This window comes from Orbicella franksi, chromosome 6 (assembly GCF_964199315.1).
Source record: "Orbicella franksi chromosome 6, jaOrbFran1.1, whole genome shotgun sequence".
Classification (NCBI taxonomy): Eukaryota; Metazoa; Cnidaria; class Anthozoa; order Scleractinia; family Merulinidae; genus Orbicella; species Orbicella franksi.
Genome location: NC_138150.1, coordinates 28123477 through 28142852, shown reverse-complemented (window position 1 = coordinate 28142852; position 19376 = coordinate 28123477). Strand labels below are relative to the sequence as shown.

At 38.4% G+C, this 19376-nt stretch overlaps 3 protein-coding genes across 3 annotated transcripts in view; 2 read left to right on the top strand and 1 right to left on the bottom strand.

Annotated features, from left to right (window-relative positions):
• Window positions 1-3860, top strand: part of LOC145488880 (uncharacterized) — a 9986-nt gene extending 6126 nt beyond the window's left edge. The window contains exon 2 of the mRNA XM_081467709.1: window positions 3340-3860. Coding sequence (XP_081323835.1) covers window positions 3340-3686 — 347 coding nt within the window. The 3' untranslated portion in view covers window positions 3687-3860. The remainder of the gene's footprint in view (window positions 1-3339) is intronic.
• LOC145488868 (tRNA-dihydrouridine(16/17) synthase [NAD(P)(+)]-like) overlaps window positions 1-19376 on the bottom strand; it is a 59412-nt gene that overhangs the window by 32123 nt on the left and 7913 nt on the right. The gene's annotated exons all lie outside the window — the stretch shown is intronic.
• LOC145488881 (uncharacterized) lies at window positions 6566-19373 on the top strand. The gene is made up of 2 exons (XM_081467710.1): window positions 6566-14688; window positions 16760-19373. The coding sequence occupies exons 1-2, from the start codon at window positions 14613-14615 to the stop codon at window positions 17098-17100; spliced, it is 417 nt and encodes a 138-aa protein (XP_081323836.1). The 5' UTR covers window positions 6566-14612; the 3' UTR covers window positions 17101-19373.

The following is a 19376-nucleotide window of genomic DNA, read 5'->3' as shown; positions in this document are numbered from 1 at the left end:
CCGTTTCCGGAGAAACATATCTATATGCATATCACAGTGTAGTAAATAAATGTAAAATGTAGTAAATGTTTCTCACCGCCTAGATTTTCCTTACAATTTTCGCGCTGCCAACAGTCAGAAGACCAGAATAACGAAAATTTACCGAGGAGGAAAATAATGTTAATTAACCAACAAAATACCCAAACCACATTAAAATAAATGTGTGGTAACCACAATGGAGAATCTATACTTTGATGTTGGGACTTATCTTACCTGCTCCGGTAATCCAAACCAGATCAGATGTCAAATGGGCTTTTAATTCATCTTCAACATAACTTCATTTTAATCATTTGTGTATGATGTAGAACGTTTGTTTTTCTTTTTATTCGGGAAGCATCAAGAACGAACTGTCCACATCCCATATTCTTGGATTACTAGTTATTACTAAATGCTCCATTCTCTGATCTTCTGTGCCACTCGCAAATTAACAGCGGTGTTTTCAGTTTACATAAACAACTGGGTCGATTGAAGTTTTTATTCAAATTTTCCAAAGCGCTTCAGGCTGTTTTCTTAAATATCGCTAGCAAACACAGCAGTTACTGAAAACTTTCCCTTGCGCACCATCTTTCATTCTCTTGAAAGCAAGTTTCCCGTATTTTCACAATTTAACGCCAGGCCTTTAATAAACGCTGAGACCGTACGTAAACACTTCTGACGTTTTTTCGACGCACAGGCGTTTATCCGAATCCGACATTTACAAAAGTCTTCTCATCGATCAACTTGTACTGTTTTCTGAAGTTAAGGAACACTTCAGAATACCGTTTGAATTATTTTCCTTATTTCACCGAGTATGACTGCGTTCTACCGCTTTTCTTTTCAAAAACCCTTTTGGCTGCAGATGCAGTTGGTGACATTACAAAACAGATCGGAGCTTCGACTTCAATTCAGTAAACTTAAAGTATTAAATCACACACAAAAAAATATCCTCATTTAACAACAACCTAGTATTATACAACGCCAGCGGCGTTTAAGTTAGAAAATAAGATAGTCTGGCTTCGAAGCTCGAATATTTTTTTAGACTGCTAGCAAGGCCATAGCTAGTTATATTATATACGGCCATGGGTAGTGGTGAAGAAACAATAACGCAACAACAAAAACTTGACATTTTTGCTCTAGTTTAGCCTCGACCGACTCCTCCGAACACGCGAACGGCTATGTCGCCAAACTCCAGTCGACACCAGCGCTCTGTCGGAGAGTTCCATGCTACTCAGTAATTTTTAGGGAGCCCGCCAAAGTACTAAGGCGTTAAAGTGTAAATATAAATGTTTGGTTCATCGATTAATTTCAATTAATTAGTAAGTACACCTTCAAAAGATCATTCTACATTGTGTCGGTTTTTGCTTTTGTATTCTTCATTTTATATGTAAAGCCGATTAGATCACTACTGATCCAACGTATACCAGCAGGATGATCGTTCCGGTTGCTTGCTTAAACATTTTATAATTAGTAAGCCTCGCGGCAAGAGGGTGGGGTGGGTAAGTTTCTGTGTGCACTACGCCAAACGTGTCACACTTACGTAAAGCGAATGATACCCGGTTCAACGTCGTTCAACTTTTGTTGATCAACAACTGTTGAACATCGTTGCGACTTGTTGAAACGTTGTTACAACTTGTTGAATACTCATTCAACTTCTGTTGAGAAACAGCTACACATTTTGGCGCGAAGTTGAAATGGTGGACGAGGAAATGTTGCTGTTGCTTTGTGCTTCGAGCATTGTAGCCGTTATTATGAAGCGTCGACAAAAAAGACAAAAAAAAACCCGCAAAATTTGGACGCGTGAAATGGTTAAGAAATAGAACCATATTCGGAGCATACTACACTCGTTGTCCCAAGTTTTGCTACAATATCTCCCAGAACTTTGTCTCTCGTGTCACGGTTTTTGTGATCCTTCGATCTTATATCGTACAGGCACGGAAAAGTCTCGTACAGATTGATCAGTTGACTGGTGTTATCAAAATTCCATTCGAAGCCACGTGACACCAAACTCGAAAACGATTGGTTGAAGCCTTTCAACAAGCGGCAACTTGTTGAACGGAATAGAGCCAAGCTCTATTTTCGTTCGATAACGTTCAACAACTTTCAACATGTTGAACGGCATATTTCAACGTTGAACATCACATGTTACACTGTTCAACATTTATTGAACAGCAGCTGCAACATTTGTTGCTCAACAAATGTTGAACCGTGTATCATTGGCTTTACTTCTTTAAAAACATCGCAAAGCTATATATTTGTTTAAGAAAGCCTCTGCCGCCCCCCCCCCCCCCTCCCCCCGCCCCCTTGTGGTACTATTCTCTTTAGAACAAAAGCAATTTAGTCTAAATGCACGCGCGTATTAGTTAGGGTCGGCTTTATATTATGTGGAAGATACATTTTATACGGGATTACAGATGCACGCAAGTTGAGTGCTTTTCCTTGTGGTACAACACGACAGCATGATACACTCCGTTCTCGTGCCCAGAGCCATGCAGTTTTTACATGTCGTGGGACACCACACTCTCATTTTGACCTGGGACAGCAGTGATCTTTCTGGTAACGCTACTAAGACTGTGTATCTTTTTGAAGTTACCCCCAACTCGGTGCAAGAATGTCGTCAGCTGTTTTCATAGCGTGTTTGCCAGGGTTCAAATAAAGAGCGACAATGTACTGCTTCTCGGTCTTAGCGACTTCTTTATTATAAAGAGACCAAACAGTTCATATTCAGCCGAAACTTTCCCCAGTTAGTGTATCTAACTGGGGAATTGTAGCACATCTATCTTTAATGTGTTTATTGCTATTATAGTATTTCAATTTGTATTTTCCGTTTATATTGTAGCTGAAAAACCCCCTTAGGGAGCTTCAATAAAGTTTGTATGTTTTAAAACTTGTACGTATTAAGACTTGTTAAACTGTAAATTTGCGACAAAAGAAACTTTTGAAATATTGCGGCAGACTTCGTGGCCACTACTGAAAGCGCAAATTAATTTTATCAGTCTTTGAGGGGACTCGATGCCACTTCTAGACGTAAAGTTATTTAATAATATATATGAATAACCTTGATTAAGAATTACTATTGAGTAAAACGTTATTAAATGCTGAGTGGTTTTTCTCAAAATCAAACAAATTCCAATTCAAACCTTTTCTCGTTCATAGAATGTCTGTCACCAAACCAGGAAGGAAAAAAAATGTAACTTTTTTTCAAGAACGTCTCTAGCCTGCTCTCAAAGGTCTACTCAGTCAACTAAATTTTAGCTGCACATTTTGAAATAATCTGTAAACCAAAGAGATATGTAACAATTTTCTTCCCTTACTTCACTGTAGAACACTCTCTTGCTTGTTACAAGTGCGACTCTGAGACATCTTGGGAAGACTGCGATAAGAATATGCGCGGTATGAACTGTCCCGCTAAATACAATGAAGTTTGTATTAAAGTTGAAAGAACCTGGTGGGATGACACAAAGAACAGCAGCGAGCTAAAGACGAGCTATGAAAGATATTGCAACCTTGCAGAAGCCTGCACACAAAAGGAGTGCCGGGAGCAGAAGTGGGAGTGTAAAATTGACTGCTGTTTCACAAACATGTGTAACACAAGTATTATCACGTCACCACATGCCCTTCTCATTGGAGTATTCTTGTGCCTTGCGCTGGAAGCCATATCTGCTTTCTAGAAAGGCTTTCATAGGACAGTCGACAGGTGAAAAGGTTTAAAATTGAGGAACCGTAGCCAAGAAAAGTGTTATTAAAAAATTATGAAAACGTTCACTGGATATAAAGTTAAAACTTTCAAGCCTTTGGCTGTCAGACTACAGCCTATCCTTCGATGGATAAAAATGGAAAAAACGACAACTACAAATATATATATATATATATATATATATATATATATATATATATATATATATATATATATATATATATATATATATATATATATATATATATATATATATAAAATAGTGGGACTATAAAAAGAATATATTAAAATGAAAAATTGTTCTTTTTCAAAAGAATAGAGTATTTACTGGGGAGTAATTAGTTGATTGACACATTTTTTTTTCCATTTTAATGTATTTTGTTATCGTCCCACCTATTTTTGAATATATTTGTAGTTGTCGTTTTTTCCATTTTTATCCATCGAAGGCTGTAGCCAAAAGCTTGAAAGTTTTAACTTTACATAGCCAGTGAACGTTTTTATAGATTTTCAATAGGTAAAAAGTTGTTACTTAGTTTGGTTTCGAGTTTTCAGATTGCTTAAAGAAGGTATAACACGGATGGCGTCACTTCCGATACTACGTTTCAATACCATACGTTATGGCAACCATGTAATTAGATGTGCAGGACCTTTATTAGTATAGGTAATCATACAGTTACGAGTGGGTTTTTCAAAAAGCTGACATTGCAAGAGCCGCTTCGGCGGGTGCAATTTCAGCTTTTTTTGAAAAATTCACTCGTGCAAATTAATTCCAAATTGAACGAGAAAAACCGCATGATTACTTATTAGTAATATAAACATGAAAAAATTCGCGTGGAGGAAATGCCGGAAGATCTTTCTTAAAACCATTTTTTCTCATTCGAGAAAACTTTTTTCAAAGTTTCCCCGCAAAATTTTCGTCATCATTTTACGCGATATCATTGGCTTAGAAAGTTTCCTATTGTCTTTCAGCCAAACATAATCCAGAATTACGATGTGTAATTTGCACTGGTGTTACACTTGAACTACACTACTCTGAGACAATCAGAATCGAGTAATTTTTTTCATGCATATTATTAATAGGCTAAACTAAGTAGAGATGCCCCTGCTCTTACTACATTTAGAAACAAAATTAGAAAACTTAACTTACCAGACTATGTTACCAATAACAGTACTTAATTGCTGTAAATTTTGGAGTGAAAAGATTACGTTGTAAATAATTCTGATCATGTTAGTATTGTAATTTTAATCATTTTAGTATTGTAAATATTCATTTCTAGCATTTAAATACTGTAGGCTTATTCTTGTTTAGCGTTCCCAATTAATCCGTTAGGGAAAAATACTTGGACACTTAACTAATCGTTCTTACCTTATCTTGTAATTTTCATGCTTTTCGCCTAATTTCAATAATGCCTGTTACAGTGTGGATTGTTATAATTACTCTTTAGTGGCTTTATATCGTGCAAATTTTATTTCGAGGTTTAGTTAAGCTTCGTTGCAGCTCATTCTATTTGAAAACTTTTGCACGATATGTTCAGTCATATAAGCAAGACCAATACCTAACTTCATTTGCACTGAAATGACGAAATACAGATCTGCGTCTTACATAGAAACTAACATCTCCCACACTACGCCGGAGAAATTTGAAAACGGCGTTAACACTCTAACAACGCATCAAATGGTTTGCGCCCACACTACGCAGGAGGATTTGTGTTTGAGAAACTCTGGGTCAGGGAAATCTCTTGATTATCGTGAAAGCATCGTTTTCGAAAAGCTCAGTTTTCAAAGCGTTTCCCGTCCACACTAAAACGCAAAGCCCGCGTTTTAAAATTCCTCCAGTTTGAGGAGCGTATTCGAAAAGCTCCATTTTCGTGTTGGATAAGTGTGGAACGTTGAACTGGGCCTTAATAAAGATAACATTTTCCAAGACAAACATATTTGAAGACAAACAATACGGGAAAAAAAGACGCTTTAGAAAATGCAACAATCTGTAGATATCAAAGACTAGTCGAGGCGGTTTATGTTAGTGTAAAATTCAGCTGAAGCTAGCATAGAGTGAATCCACAGTCTTGTGTTCCACTCTGATTAATAATAGCATTTTACTCGATCGAAGAGTGCGCAAAATCGATTGCGTGTTTTAACAAATATTTATAGAAAGAGTAGCGAAATGAATTAACGAGAAATTCTAAATTACAAACAAGGATAGAGCAAGCCGACAAAAAAGGAAAGGATGTATATCATTTGAAAATGATAGTGGTATTTAATGTCGGGTGCAAAGGAACCGTTCCAGTACGAGTGAAGCCGAGTTTCTCGCCCGCTAGTCGCGCAAAAACTGGGGCGAGAGTACAAATGAACAGAGAAGGGGGTGGTGGGGTGAGCAAGGGAACGTTTGTTGCGGCAAAAATGCGGAAAAAACTCTTTCGTTTCTACGGGAATGCTTTCTACGCTGACTATATTCGTTGCTGTTAATATACTTCAACTGACTGTACTTGTGCTCTTAAATATTTTGCCATTAACAATAAACGTTTCTCTTAATTAATTCAAAGAATAATAATAACAAAAACGTCTTCTGAAAATTTAAGGTTTCGTGCTTATGGAAAATGAAAATTTCATCACTCAATCCTTTCCCAAATGAAACTGAACTAGAAACACTCATTTTTCCTAAAAAAAAAAAAAACTAAATGACCAAAGACCAATTAAGTTTTCAAACAATCAACCATGCATTATGTAAAGACAACTGATCTTTACATAACAATGAGATTCCGTCTTACAAGGACAGGCCTTGGGGACCCTCAGGTCAGGCCTTGGTCGTCACATGGTCGTCACTTGCCATAAAAAAAAAAAAAATTACACATAAAAATTTACACATATAATCTTTGACATATCTGCGTAAGGGACATTTCGGTTTCCCGTGAAACCATATAGTAAAAGCCATTTGACCAGAATTTGAGCAACTACAAAAGCGACCCAGACAACTCTTACAATTTAGTGGCAATAAATATTTCTCCTTTCTCTCCTACCCAATGCCCCTCGGGTCTCTATTGCTTAACAGCAGGAGCCATAATCGGGGACGGAGACCGTAAGTCTCGGGATTCGCGCGCACCTATGATATGGGACAATTTTTCTATTTTTAGAACAAATTGCGCCATCCTGACGTCATATATCCGCGCGGATTCACGCACATGTCGGGGGCTCTCGCGTGGATGTTGTCACGTTGCGTGATCAAATGGTGAGAGTTGAGAGATTCTCTTGCGTATTTTTCACAGCGATGGCCGGGAATAAGGCAGGGAATACGAACCAGGGCCCTTATATGTAGTTTTATGCTCTGAGCTAACGGAAAAGGTGAGTTTTTCAGGGTCGAATACAAGACTTCAATCTCGCGTTGGGAATGAATAATAAGATCTGCTCACGCTAGTTGTAAGCTTGCGCGTATGTTTTTGCGTTTGTTCTGACTTAAGAATATAGCAAGAAAACTCTCTACTCTGGTATCGAGTTAATTTGTGAGTTTCTCAGACAATGCTTAATCATAACCAAAACCTGTTTTGACGGTTTCTTCTTGTTTCTGCTTGTTTGGTGAGTTTGCAAAAGTTTTTGAAAGGAAAGTCTGACGCGTACAATTAGCTCATTTGCATAGTGCAGCTCCTGCATTTTCAAGTCCGAGTCGGTGTTTTCGATTGTCAACAAATCTTGACAAAGATTTCTTTCGTTATCTTTTGTGCTGAGATGCTGTAACAAATTTAACGAACGCAAAAAAGGCTACTAACATCATGTGTGTTTCTTCAACATAAGCATAGTGAAGTTTTACACTGCGAAAATGAAAATAGACAAGGAGTTTTGATAGCTCGATCAACAAAATCGAAATCGTTATTCCAAGTTGATTAAAAAAAGCGTCATCGTAACTTTGCTGATTATTTCTGCTTTATTCACATATTTTCAGCTTAGCTTTTAATATGTTCTCAAACATTTATCAATCTTAAAGATATTTAAAAACTATAGAGTTATTGTTTCAGTTCGATGTACGCTTTCACACGAAAGTGCGGCGGAAGTACAATTTGTCATGTTTACTGACTGTACAAAACACGTATCGGTGGGCGCTCTCATTCATCGACAACAGAAAATTTACTGGATTTTTACACGAATAAAACTGAGCAGTATCTACGGACGTAAAGTTATTGGGCCTTGATGAAACATCAAGCGTTGCTTACAATTCAACCGAAACTCAAACTAGCAATTATTTTGTTTTACTTTTCGGTCGCGATAGACTGACAAATTCCTCGCAAGCGCGTGGCAAGAGAAGCTAAGAAACTATGAAGTCCTGAAGCTCTGCTATACCTTAATATATCCAGCTAGTTTTTTGCTGTGTAATGGAAAAGCTGTTAATCTTCAACATATGTGAAATTTAAAGTGGAGTAATGTACATGCATCCGTCGGAACACAACTTGGTCAGCGATAAATATGAGCTTACAGCGGAACACACCTAAATTCGACACTGTCTTACTTCACTCAAACTGGAGCAGCTTACGACGAAAATACTTAAGCAAAATTCCAACAGACGTAAACGCGTTGAGTTGTGGGCCAAAAACATGAAACATTTCGGGAACTTCGGACGCCATTTCCCCGCGCGACATCCGCAAAAATCCTCGCAGCATCTACGCGCGTGTGCCGCAGGCGATGGCGCAATTTGTTCTAAAAATAGAATTATTGTCCCATATCATGGGGACAACTCCAATACTAGAAATGGCTTACGGTCTCCGTCCCCGATTATGGCTCCTGTTAACAGTCGTTACTTACGTTGTCACGCAAAGCTTTTCACAGGAGGAGCGTGACGTATCTATCCACATAACGACCGCGGGTAACTGACTGTCCTGTAGCTCCCTACGAGACAGATCATGAAATCTTCCCGGTTTCACCTGACAAGAATCCCCGAGGGGGGTACTCCCTTACATGGGCTATATAGGTATGTGCGGCCCCAAAGGGTATCGTTTTTCAGCCGTTTTGGTCATAAATAGGGTATCGATTTTGGCCATTTTGGTCTTATATAGGGTACGGTTTTTGTACTCTAGTCTTGAATTGGGTAAGTTGTCTAGAAGGAGCTACTTTTTCATCATTATCGATGAGACCATAAAAAAAAGCCCCTTCAAAAATTATGTTTAGGCCAACTGTGTCAGCCGCAACGGTCATAACTAAGGTATCGAATTTTTGGTCTGGTCATAAATGGGGTAAGGAAAATCGCAGATTTTGGTCATAAAAAGGATAAGGTTTTGGGAAGCGAGCCGCACACCTCCACCAAATTTTTCTGGAAGTATCCCTCGGGCAAGAATCAGGGGTGAGCACAAAGAAAATGACCGATTAACTGGGAACATCAGTCTGACCATACATTGCACTTTAACTTGAAAAGCAAAAGTGGTTTTACTCAGCCCCAACTCCCTTTATTTATTCCATTAAACATTGTGGAGAGTCGGTAATCTGGGGAGAGAATAAATTAAACAGGGTGCTTGTTTAAGTGCACCTAACCCCAAAAATTTTTTTTCGCTAGAACGAATCTACTTATTATTTGAAATAGTTCTGCGAAAAAATTTTTGGATTCCGTTAAATCCTCGATTTTCTGTGCCACGACGAAATCTCGAAAATAGCTCCAAAACACCGCCATTTTGTTTCACGACCGAGTTTGAGGAGAATGGGTCCAGCGGCTCTTGTGACGTCTACCCAGGAAGGTTGGATATCTCATTTCCTCTCATCTCCTTCAGGATGGTGCAATACACATTCGAAAAGTGCGCAGAAACGCCTTCCAGAGGTGCTATCGGCTGTTGCAGCAATATTCCAGATTTAAAGAAAGGTATACTGTACAATTTACTGGCGATGATCGGCTAATGGTGCAATAAAGACGTAAACGATGGTTGATTTTGTCGAACCGAAACAAGCGAACTGAATCTGTGAGAACCATTGAAGAACTCTCACTGGAATTTGTTCCGCAGACTTTCGAACGCTGTTTTCATAAATTTTCTGCTTAAAGCTAACCAGCAATTTGTAGAAATACCACCGACAACCTATATCTTCCAATCCCGCAGTATTTATAACATAACCGGCAAAGTTGTGTGATCCGGTCATGATCAAGAAGCGTTATACTGATACGTAAATAGATCGCAACTGTACGCCGCCAACCAACACTTATTTCTCTTTCGATTTAGATGAAAGTCGAAGATTAATCCTCTAGAATTACATGATAACAAAATTGTTAGACTCACAGAGTTTTTCGAAGGTTTGGAAATCAGCAGTGCGACAAAGATTCTGTGCAATAGCGTCGAAAATATGACCGCGTAACATTATCTGCGGACCGCTTAGGGAACACACCCTTTTCGCTTATCCGACGAATTTCACTGCAAACTTTGAGAACAATTTACATTGGTTATTTGGAGTTACGACTTAAAACGTGTGACAATGTGAAATCGTAATTGTATGAAATGTTTCCTTCCGCCTTGCTCCCGCAGCTTCAAAAATACAGGTCCAAACAATACGATTTTCAATCGATCGAAGCCAATGTTTTGGACGTCATCAAGTCTCGAAAACTGCAACACGTACGTCGCTCTTATAAACATGAAGCATTCAACTGAAAGTAAAACACAAACTGGATTTAACAGAACCTTGACAAAATACATTCTCGGTAAGGACAAATGTAAACGGGCTATAAACACGCGTGGGAATCTTATATTTAGTTGACGAAATTACCATCCAAAGTAGTCCTTGAGTTTTCTTTCCTGCTGTTCGTTTGCCTGCTCCTCCACTTCGTATCTAGCTTTCCATTCCTAATATACAAGCAGCTCGTCCGCAAAGACGTCTTCCCCGTCGTCGCTTGAAATATTGCAAATTGTTCTCAAAGTTCTAAGCAGTGAGTTCACAGTTGTCGAACGTGCTCGATCGAAGTTTATTTCGGAGCTTTCCGAATCGAAACTTAACTCTGACTCCAGTGACGAAAAAGAAATGATTCTGAGACAAAACTTGGACGTTTTAGTCCCAAAATACATCGGAACGATTAGTTTTGCATTCTATTTTCTCGAGCAAATACAGTGAGTTGACTGAGGCGCTATTGTGTTTGGTTCCTGGGTAGACGTCATCAGGTACCGCCGCCCCAGACTTCCTAAAACGCGGTCGTGAAACACTTAATCGCGACTTTGAAAGGGCACAGAAAATCGAGGATTCAACCAAATTCAAAAATTTCTTCGCCCAAATGCTTCAAATAAAGTCTAGATTTGTTTTAGCGAAAAAAAATTTGGGGGTTAGGTGCACTTTAAAGAGCGGCGCGACATTCGAAAACTGCGGAGAAAGAACCCACGTTTGAACAATAAGATGATCACGGGAAAGAGCGAAAGCCCCGGAAAAAAATGAGCGACAGTTGATTTCACAGTCGACAAGAATTTCGCTTGAATTACAAGCAGTCCCTTCGTCCCTGCATGACAAAAGGAATCTGACAGAATGCACGGGCACTCAGCTTTTTCTGTAGCGATCGCAGCGCTAGTGAACACTCTTCTTTTAATAAGAATATTGTTTTTCCAGCCGAGGTCGAATATTCTTATTTTCCTGTCGATTTAAGGCTGAAAATATTCTTGTCAATATTCTTAGAGATTACAGCATATGACATTCTGTTTTCGAATGTATTTGGCGTCTTGATAGTGTTAAAGTAAATTTGAACCCAGCCTGCAGGCATAATAGCCTGATAATGGACATTGTGATCTTGATCGTGTTCTCTGGCCTGATATCACGCCCATAACTTCTTGCAGAAATGTTAGTAGCATCGAACATACGGTTAGTGCTGTTTTCGTTGCTTTTTGGCCAGTTTTGCCATTTAGAGAAGTGAATAATTTTATATGGTTTAGTTAAAAACATATGATTGTCGTATCTACAAATTTTCAACACACAAAATTATATTCTTTTAAAAATCTCAGCCTCGGGTTTATTTTTAAAATATTCTTAAAATTTCGCAAATGTCAGCCTCGATGCTATTAAAAAATGTATTCTTATGAAAAAAAGGGTGTATGAAACCAACCAGCCTTCACTCACGCGCCAGTGAGTCAACAAACGCAATATCAACGCTTTTTTTAAATTCGTAATTTGATATCATATACAGAAGAAACCATTTCCACAGATCAATTTATCATACCATATTAAGTGTAAATATGTGAAGTTTCATACGAAGCCGTTGCCCACTTGCATGAAAATATGAGACCCCAAATACACCAGTTTGGGATACATTTCTTTGTAGCAACTGGCAAGTTTGGGGTCCCATATGTCCATGCCCGGTGGGCATGTCCCCTGGGATACATTTCTTTGTAACAACTGGCAAGTTTAGGGTCCCATATGTCCATGACCCGTGGGCATGTCCCCTGGGATACATTTCTTTGTAACAACTGGCAAGTTTAGGGTCCCATATGTCCATGACCCGTGGGCATGTCCCCTGGGATACATTTCTTTGTAACAACTGAAAGGTTTGGGGTCCCATATGTCCATGACCTGAACCTGAAGGTATGTTCCCTGGGATACATTTCTTTGTAACAACTGCCAAGTTTGGGGTCCCATATGACCATGCCCTCTAGGCATGTCCCCTGGGATATATTTCTTTGTAACAACTGCCAAGTTTAGGGTCCCATGTTTCCACGAGCTTGCAACGGATTCTTATGAAACTTCGCATATTTACTAAATTCGGCATGATAAATCGATCGGCGAGGCTTAAATCTTTTTTTTTATTTCAATGAATAAATCGGAAAAGCGTGACATTGTCGAAGCGGTCTTTTACTTCGCGACTAGCTTGCATAAATTGAAAATCGAAACGGGTTCAAGCGCTGTTTCGGCTACGATTCAGCTATTTTCGCAAAAAAAAAAAAAAAAAAAACACTGGCTACGTATATTTTCTCACAAAACGAAATCACCCGATGTCAACTTTCGAAAACTTCGTTTGTACTAGCAAATCGCGAGCGTGCCGCTAAATTAATACGTCGCGAATTTGACGGCAACAAAAAGGTGTTGATTAGAGCTTGTATTTACACAGAATCAATAACACTATTCGCTAATGGAACTCTGTCGAGCCACGTTGAAAGACAACAAGACGGTATGGCTGCAAACAACAAACAACTTCGTATTAGAATATATTCTAAGCAAAAGTAAACACCAAACGATGCAAATACGTCGATTATGGTTATCACACCTCCGAACAATGTCTTCATCCTTTCAGCACGTCAAAAGGTGTTGCAGTCACAATCGGGGACAAATCTTCATTTAGTTTTAGTTTCATTAATTTCAAATGGAAATAAAGGGTACGTCCGCAGCGCAGGTGTAAATTATCTCTGAAGTGGACCCAAACGCGCAATGAAAATTGTTCACCCCAGGGAATGCATACCCTGCGCAGCAGAAGTATTATTCTGAGCTTCCGACAAAAAAAAATTGTGAGCGAAATTTCCAGTCGCGATACAGCACTAGCATGGTTTCCTGGCGCCAGCAAAGGCTCAAGTGTCAATTCTCAGTACTAATTGCTTCCTATGTCTTTGAAGTAAGCATTGAGAATTTCGAGGTGCATCAAGTCGATATCACATGTTGATGATTTGTTTTTATTCTCGCTGAGACGCACACCCAAGAGTAGATTACAGATTCACTTTACGACTTCATTTCTAGTGGAAAAGTGATCAAAATACCCTGCGCCATTTAAATCAGTAATTTTTTTTTCCGATTTATGACCCAATCTTAAGTTTTATATTTACAAACTGACGACGGATATCGGGCGTAGACTTTCATTTTCCAAGACAAAATCTACAGCTCTAAACTGTAGAATATGCAACGCTGAAGACGAAAACTGGACAGAACCATTCAACTTCAGAAGGAGAAACAATGGAACGACCCTGTCACTAGACTAAGAACCCTCACCCCTCCCCTGAGGCACTGACATTAAACTGCAGAACCGCCGCAAATTTCAAGAACCCAAAATGCTATTAAACCGTTCAACTAATTGCTCTGATCGTTTTAAAATATATATATAGCTAAAAGTTTTCAACAAAACTTAAGCACAGAAAAAAATTCATCCCACTATTACGTGTTTTCGCTGTTATTGTCGACGTTTATAGTTTATTTCTGCTTTTGTAAATGCACACAAGGAAGGGGTCGGTGAGTTTGGTCGGTAACCGTCACAAGATAAATGAATATTGTATAGAATGTATCGTGCTCAACAGAGACATATTAAAGAACGTGAGACTCAGGAGAGCTAATATAGCTCACCCTCTGTGATTAATAATAACTAAAACAAACAAGTCAACACTTACAGGGGGCCAAAAGTACACTTACCCAGTGATGAGAAGCCAGCGAGTGCAATTTCCCTCAACTCAAGTTCTGGTTTTAATTCTGAAAGTTCGGCACTTTTCAATCAATTTTGTCACTTGGAGAAACAAATAAAGCGCGATGTGGAAATGACGTTAGATTAACGGAGGAAATGACAAGAGTTGTCAAGTGAGTGAGATGAATACTGAATAAAACGCAAATATTGCCCTGAAGTAAAATGAGTCCGATGGAATCAAACATTTTATATCAACTGCTTGTTCTGTGACGTTTGTTCACAGCTCGAATCTTCGCATTCTTGAAAATCGCGGGGAGTGCACGACAAAAATCCTAATCGACTTTATTATTGAATCGTCTCTGGTTACAGACTGAAACAATCACGCAACCAGCACAACTGTTAGAGAAGATCAGATTTCTGAGGCCGTAAAACGCGCGCGTTGGCGCTCGATATAAACAAAACACAACGTGTTCCACTCTCTGCGAGTAGTTTGTCAGCCGAAAACGACAGAAGAACCAAACCTTGACCTTCTTTCGATATCACTTGGTCGCACATTCCACCTCGAGAGAGTAGCCACCCCAAGGGACTCAAATGAGGCTGTGTAGAGGAACATTTTTCCTCCTGCTCGTCATACAAGGGCCAGTAGCTCTTCAGAGTCAACAGACAGGTAGGTAAAAGTACTTCATCCACAATAATCTAGTTACTAGTTTTGAACGAAACAAAACTGAGATTTTTTAAAGGATAAAATATCATCGATAGGCCCTAAATCACAGACCATGCCGACCAATTTCCGATAGCTAAATAACGTGATTCAAATATTATTTAATAAACGTTTCAATGAGGTGGCAGCGTGGTGAATTATAAAATGAATAAAGCCGTCGCGATTGCAGACCGGATATTAGCCATTGATAGGTTTTCTCAGGTTGTCTTCAGCTGGCTTGCACGAAACCTCACCTCGTTTCGACATATTTTAGCTCGTTGAATTGAATGGCGTATTGAATTACTGCGACACTTTTTTTTAACAGTTTCTCCAAGGTTCGAAAGCGGGACCTATTTTACCTATATCAGAATGTATGGTAAAAGCACTGAACGAGAAAAATGTGTCGCCTGACAAAGAGTTAGTAAGATAAACTGCACGTGCCAAGAAGCTTTCAAAACAGAATTTATGCACGCTGATAAACCTGGATAAACAAACGACTGTGTGACTTGAAGTCACGGCCAGTTCATTTTCGCAGATTTTTGTTACTTGTCACAGTTAAATATATATCGTCGGTTTTTTTTTATTCACTATCATTTGATTGAAATCGCACTTTTAAAAAACGTTTTTGAGGAATTAAATCAGGTGTATTGCACATAGAAGAAGCTATAAAATAAAGATGTGTTATAAAATCAGGTGACGCCATTTACGAGTTTTAGCATGTTTTGAAAGCTGCAATTTACACTGTGTATAAACAGCGATTCCTCGTTAATTGCATTCTCTGCCACTTAGAGCCAGAACATGTCACATATGTTTGTCGAATTATAAACATTTCGATTAGGGAAAGGTGCATTTGCTAGACAAGATAATGGAATAAATTTTCACCAAAAGCGACGCGTTAGTTAATCAACAGCTTAAATTTCATTCCTGCTTCGAACTAAGGCCCACACGTATCCGGATATTTTTGAATCCGCAACTTTTTCTTCCCGGATACGGCTTCCGACCACACGCATCCGGCGTTTTCGGCAGCGAATCCGGATATTTTTGCTACGTGTGGACGAGGAAATTTTTGAATCCGGAAAGAGAAAGTTGCGGATTTAAAAATATCCGGATACGTGTGGATGGGGCCTAACTTGCGATCACTTTTTTTTTTTTTGAAAGGAAGGGTATGATCGCAGTATACTTTCTACTGCGCTTCAATGAAAACAAATGCAGTTTTTCTCACATTTTGGTCAAATCAGCTGGTAGAAAACTTACTTGTCGTCCATGATATTTGTAACTTGTATTGTGCTCACCTCACCCCTCCCCCCTCCCCACCTCATGATATTTGATTGTAAGTTGGGAGGAGTGGTTGAAGCTGTAGACTGAATTGAGAAGTGTGGAGATACTTTCCCAGGGGGCTGGCGACGATTAGAATATAATAACCTTTGAGGGACTTGGTATTTTATTTTGAACAGAAACCTGAACATGTCAATTAAATTGGCCTTCTTATTTATACTTAGATATATACATTCATTTATTATTATTATTATTATTATTATTATTATTATTATTTAATAATCAATAACAACTTTATTCGATTATGATGATGATGCTGCTGATGATGATGATGATTATTATTATTATCATTAGTAGTAGTAGTAGTAGTAGCAGTAGCAGTAGCAGTAGCAGTAGCAGTAGCAGTAGCAGTAGCAGTAGCAGTAGCAGTAGCAGTAGCAGTAGCAGTAGCAGTAGCAGTAGCAGTAGCAGTAGCAGTAGCAGTAGCAGTAGCAGTAGCAGTAGCAGTAGCAGTAGCAGTAGCAGTAGCAGTAGCAGTAGCAGTAGCAGTAGCAGTAGCAGTAGCAGTAGCAGTAGCAGTAGCAGTAGCAGTAGCAGTAGCAGTAGCAGTAGCAGTAGCAGTAGCAGTAGTAGTAGTAGTAGTAGTAGTAGTAGTAGTAGTAGTAGTAGTAGTAGTAGTAGTAGTAGTATTTATTTATTTATTTTCTGATGCTATCTGTAAAATTCAGACTGAAAACACAATTTTTTTTCTCTCTGTCTATAGAAACAAACCAAAAAGGAAGCCTGTACTGCTATACATGTTATGTTACAACGTCTTGGGAAGACTGTGACAGGAACAGAACAATTGAGCTGTGTCCTGAAGAAGATGATGAAGTGTGTGTTACAATGAAAGTGGATAAGTGGGATGACAATGACAAACCCATGACTGAGTATGTAAAACACTGCGGTGTCGCAAGCTACTGCTCAGATAAAGAGTGTGAAGAATCCGGATTGAAATGCACTATTCATTGCTGTAATCAAGACCTTTGCAACACAAGTTTTACCATCTCGGCAGACATCATACTTGTTATAGTGATCTCATGCCTGCAGACAGTGCTTTATTAGTTATTACATTTTCACAGAATGATCTCTAACACTTAAATTCACATGGAAAGACTGTTTAACAGGATCATTTTGCACCTGGTTATAAGCCTGCTGCAGAATTGTTAATTTACTATAATTTAAGCCCTGACAAAGGATGTTAAAGATATTTTCATTTCTTTCTGTCGTAGCCATTAATTGCCTCTAAGTTTGAGTATGACATAACAGCTGATTTGTCATAGTGTACTTTTTCTCATGGTGTAGATCAGTATCTTTCCTGCAGTCTACAAATGTTTCTTTTGATATTGCAAATTGTCAACTTCTTCAATGGGTGGAAGGGCTTACTTTTTAGAGGAAATTTGTTGAGTTGCCAGATCTAGAACCTCTTGGAAAGTCAAAGTACTTGGTTTGTGAAGTGAGTCAAATACCAACTTCTCAACTTCTTCAAGATTATTAAAAATAACACTAAGGGGAATTTATGTTCCCGTCTTGGGACTAAATATATGTACGCCAACCACTGTCGGGGGCATTTGATTTTGAGCAGGTGATGTTCTGAACATCACTGTTTGAATTCACAGGACGGGTCTGCTTTGTACATAGGCCTTTAGTATAAACATTTAAAGAGAATAGGCAAGAGAAAAACATGAGTGACTGTTATGAGTGCAACACTCATGCAAACTCTTGGTTACATGTATGAATGCAAAATGTGAGAGTCATGTAAGCAGATATGAGGCTTGGACAGGATTATGTAAATGTATGTGACTATAGGGGATCTCAGGGCAGAAAAGTACGACAGTTAACAGTTTGACCGCTATGTTTCCATGAATGACAATGATTGAATGTAACTTGAATGTTGATTGTCCAAATGTATCCGGTTCCCATTCAGGCCGAAAACCATGCCTCAAACTTGACTTTGTACAGTTCAGAATGTACAGTATATGATCTCATGGTCATATTTCAACTGCTTAACATCACAACATGTAATTTAAAAAATATATTTATTACAATAAACCTTTGGGAATATTATTTTGATTTGGTACAAGGTTATAAGGGATTAAAATAATTTTAGATTTCTACGGCTTAATCATTCATCTGATGAATTAGCCTTTTAGACAAAGTAGAACATGTACGTTTTAACAACTGTTCAGACATGGTTGATTGCTTCAGTGGAATCGTACCAAGTTTTACAGCTGTTAACTTAACTACATGTAAGCATACAGTGAATGATATGTTCTTTTTTTATAATCTTATCAAGAAATAAGATGTACTTATTGCTTAAGTTATTATGCTAAGCCTTGTCATTGTCAAGCAAGCAAGTGAAGCATGCCATTGTAAACTGATCAGACTTATTTAAATCACATCTTTGTGATTAAATAAACTAAACGTGGGAAAAGGTCTCAGTTGTACACTTGTACCCTTTTCATTTTATACTGATTTCTTTTAATGCTAATTTACTGTACACAGGCAATATTGCAAACAACTTGTTTGGCCAGTTTTTCAGCCACTGTGACATGAAATCCAGCGCCAAAACATTTAATTCGCGTAGCATTTTTTAAGACCATACAGGGCTACCTAAAGAGAGATGCTCATTTCAGGTGTGCTACAGTTTGCAATTTTCATGCACGTTGCACAATGATGTAGTGCACAATATTGTACTGAACACTATAATATTTTCATTTTAATCGATCCAGTCCATTCTTGTTACCATACCACCCTTAACCCTACCCTCTATGAATTTCAAAGTTATTTTGTGGACGATTTGCTCTCTCAAGACAGATCTATATTAAATTTCTCCTAATCATGACCATTCATTGTCAAGTGGACAAAGGATGAGAATACGAAAAATTAGAATATAGCTGCAGTATACCTACTATCATTGGAACCAAGCATGCGTATTTTGTTATAGATACATGACTGGAAATAACAGAGTACGTATGTCCCAGATTGTACGGTTGCCAGCGCAGTTACCACCCCACATGTTTTTGCTTTTTTCATACTATAGTCTAAACCAAATAGAAGATGGTGTTCCTATGTTTTCTAAAAAAGTAATGCACCTTGGAGGTCTAGAAAAAATGTTGAATGCACTTGCATTCCACTTGTGTGTCCTGTTGTAGATTTTTTTCTAAACCTCGAGCATACATTTTCTTGTGAACCTAGAACACCATCTTCTCTCTGGTAAAATAATCAACTATGGCAAAATAAGTAGATTCCTGGCAACAGCTCTTACCTTACCTTGACTTAAACATAATTTCTATAAGCTAAACAATTTTTTGTTAATACAAAATCAAGATCCTGTACTC

Bases quoted from the DNA above. Each gene is read 5' to 3' on its own strand.
- LOC145488881 (XM_081467710.1), top strand. From the start codon at position 14,613: ATGAGGCTGTGTAGAGGAACATTTTTCCTCCTGCTCGTCATACAAGGG. The intron at 14,689-16,759 runs GTAGGTAAAAGT...CTCTGTCTATAG, and splicing joins TCTTCAGAGTCAACAGACAG to AAACAAACCAAAAAGGAAGC.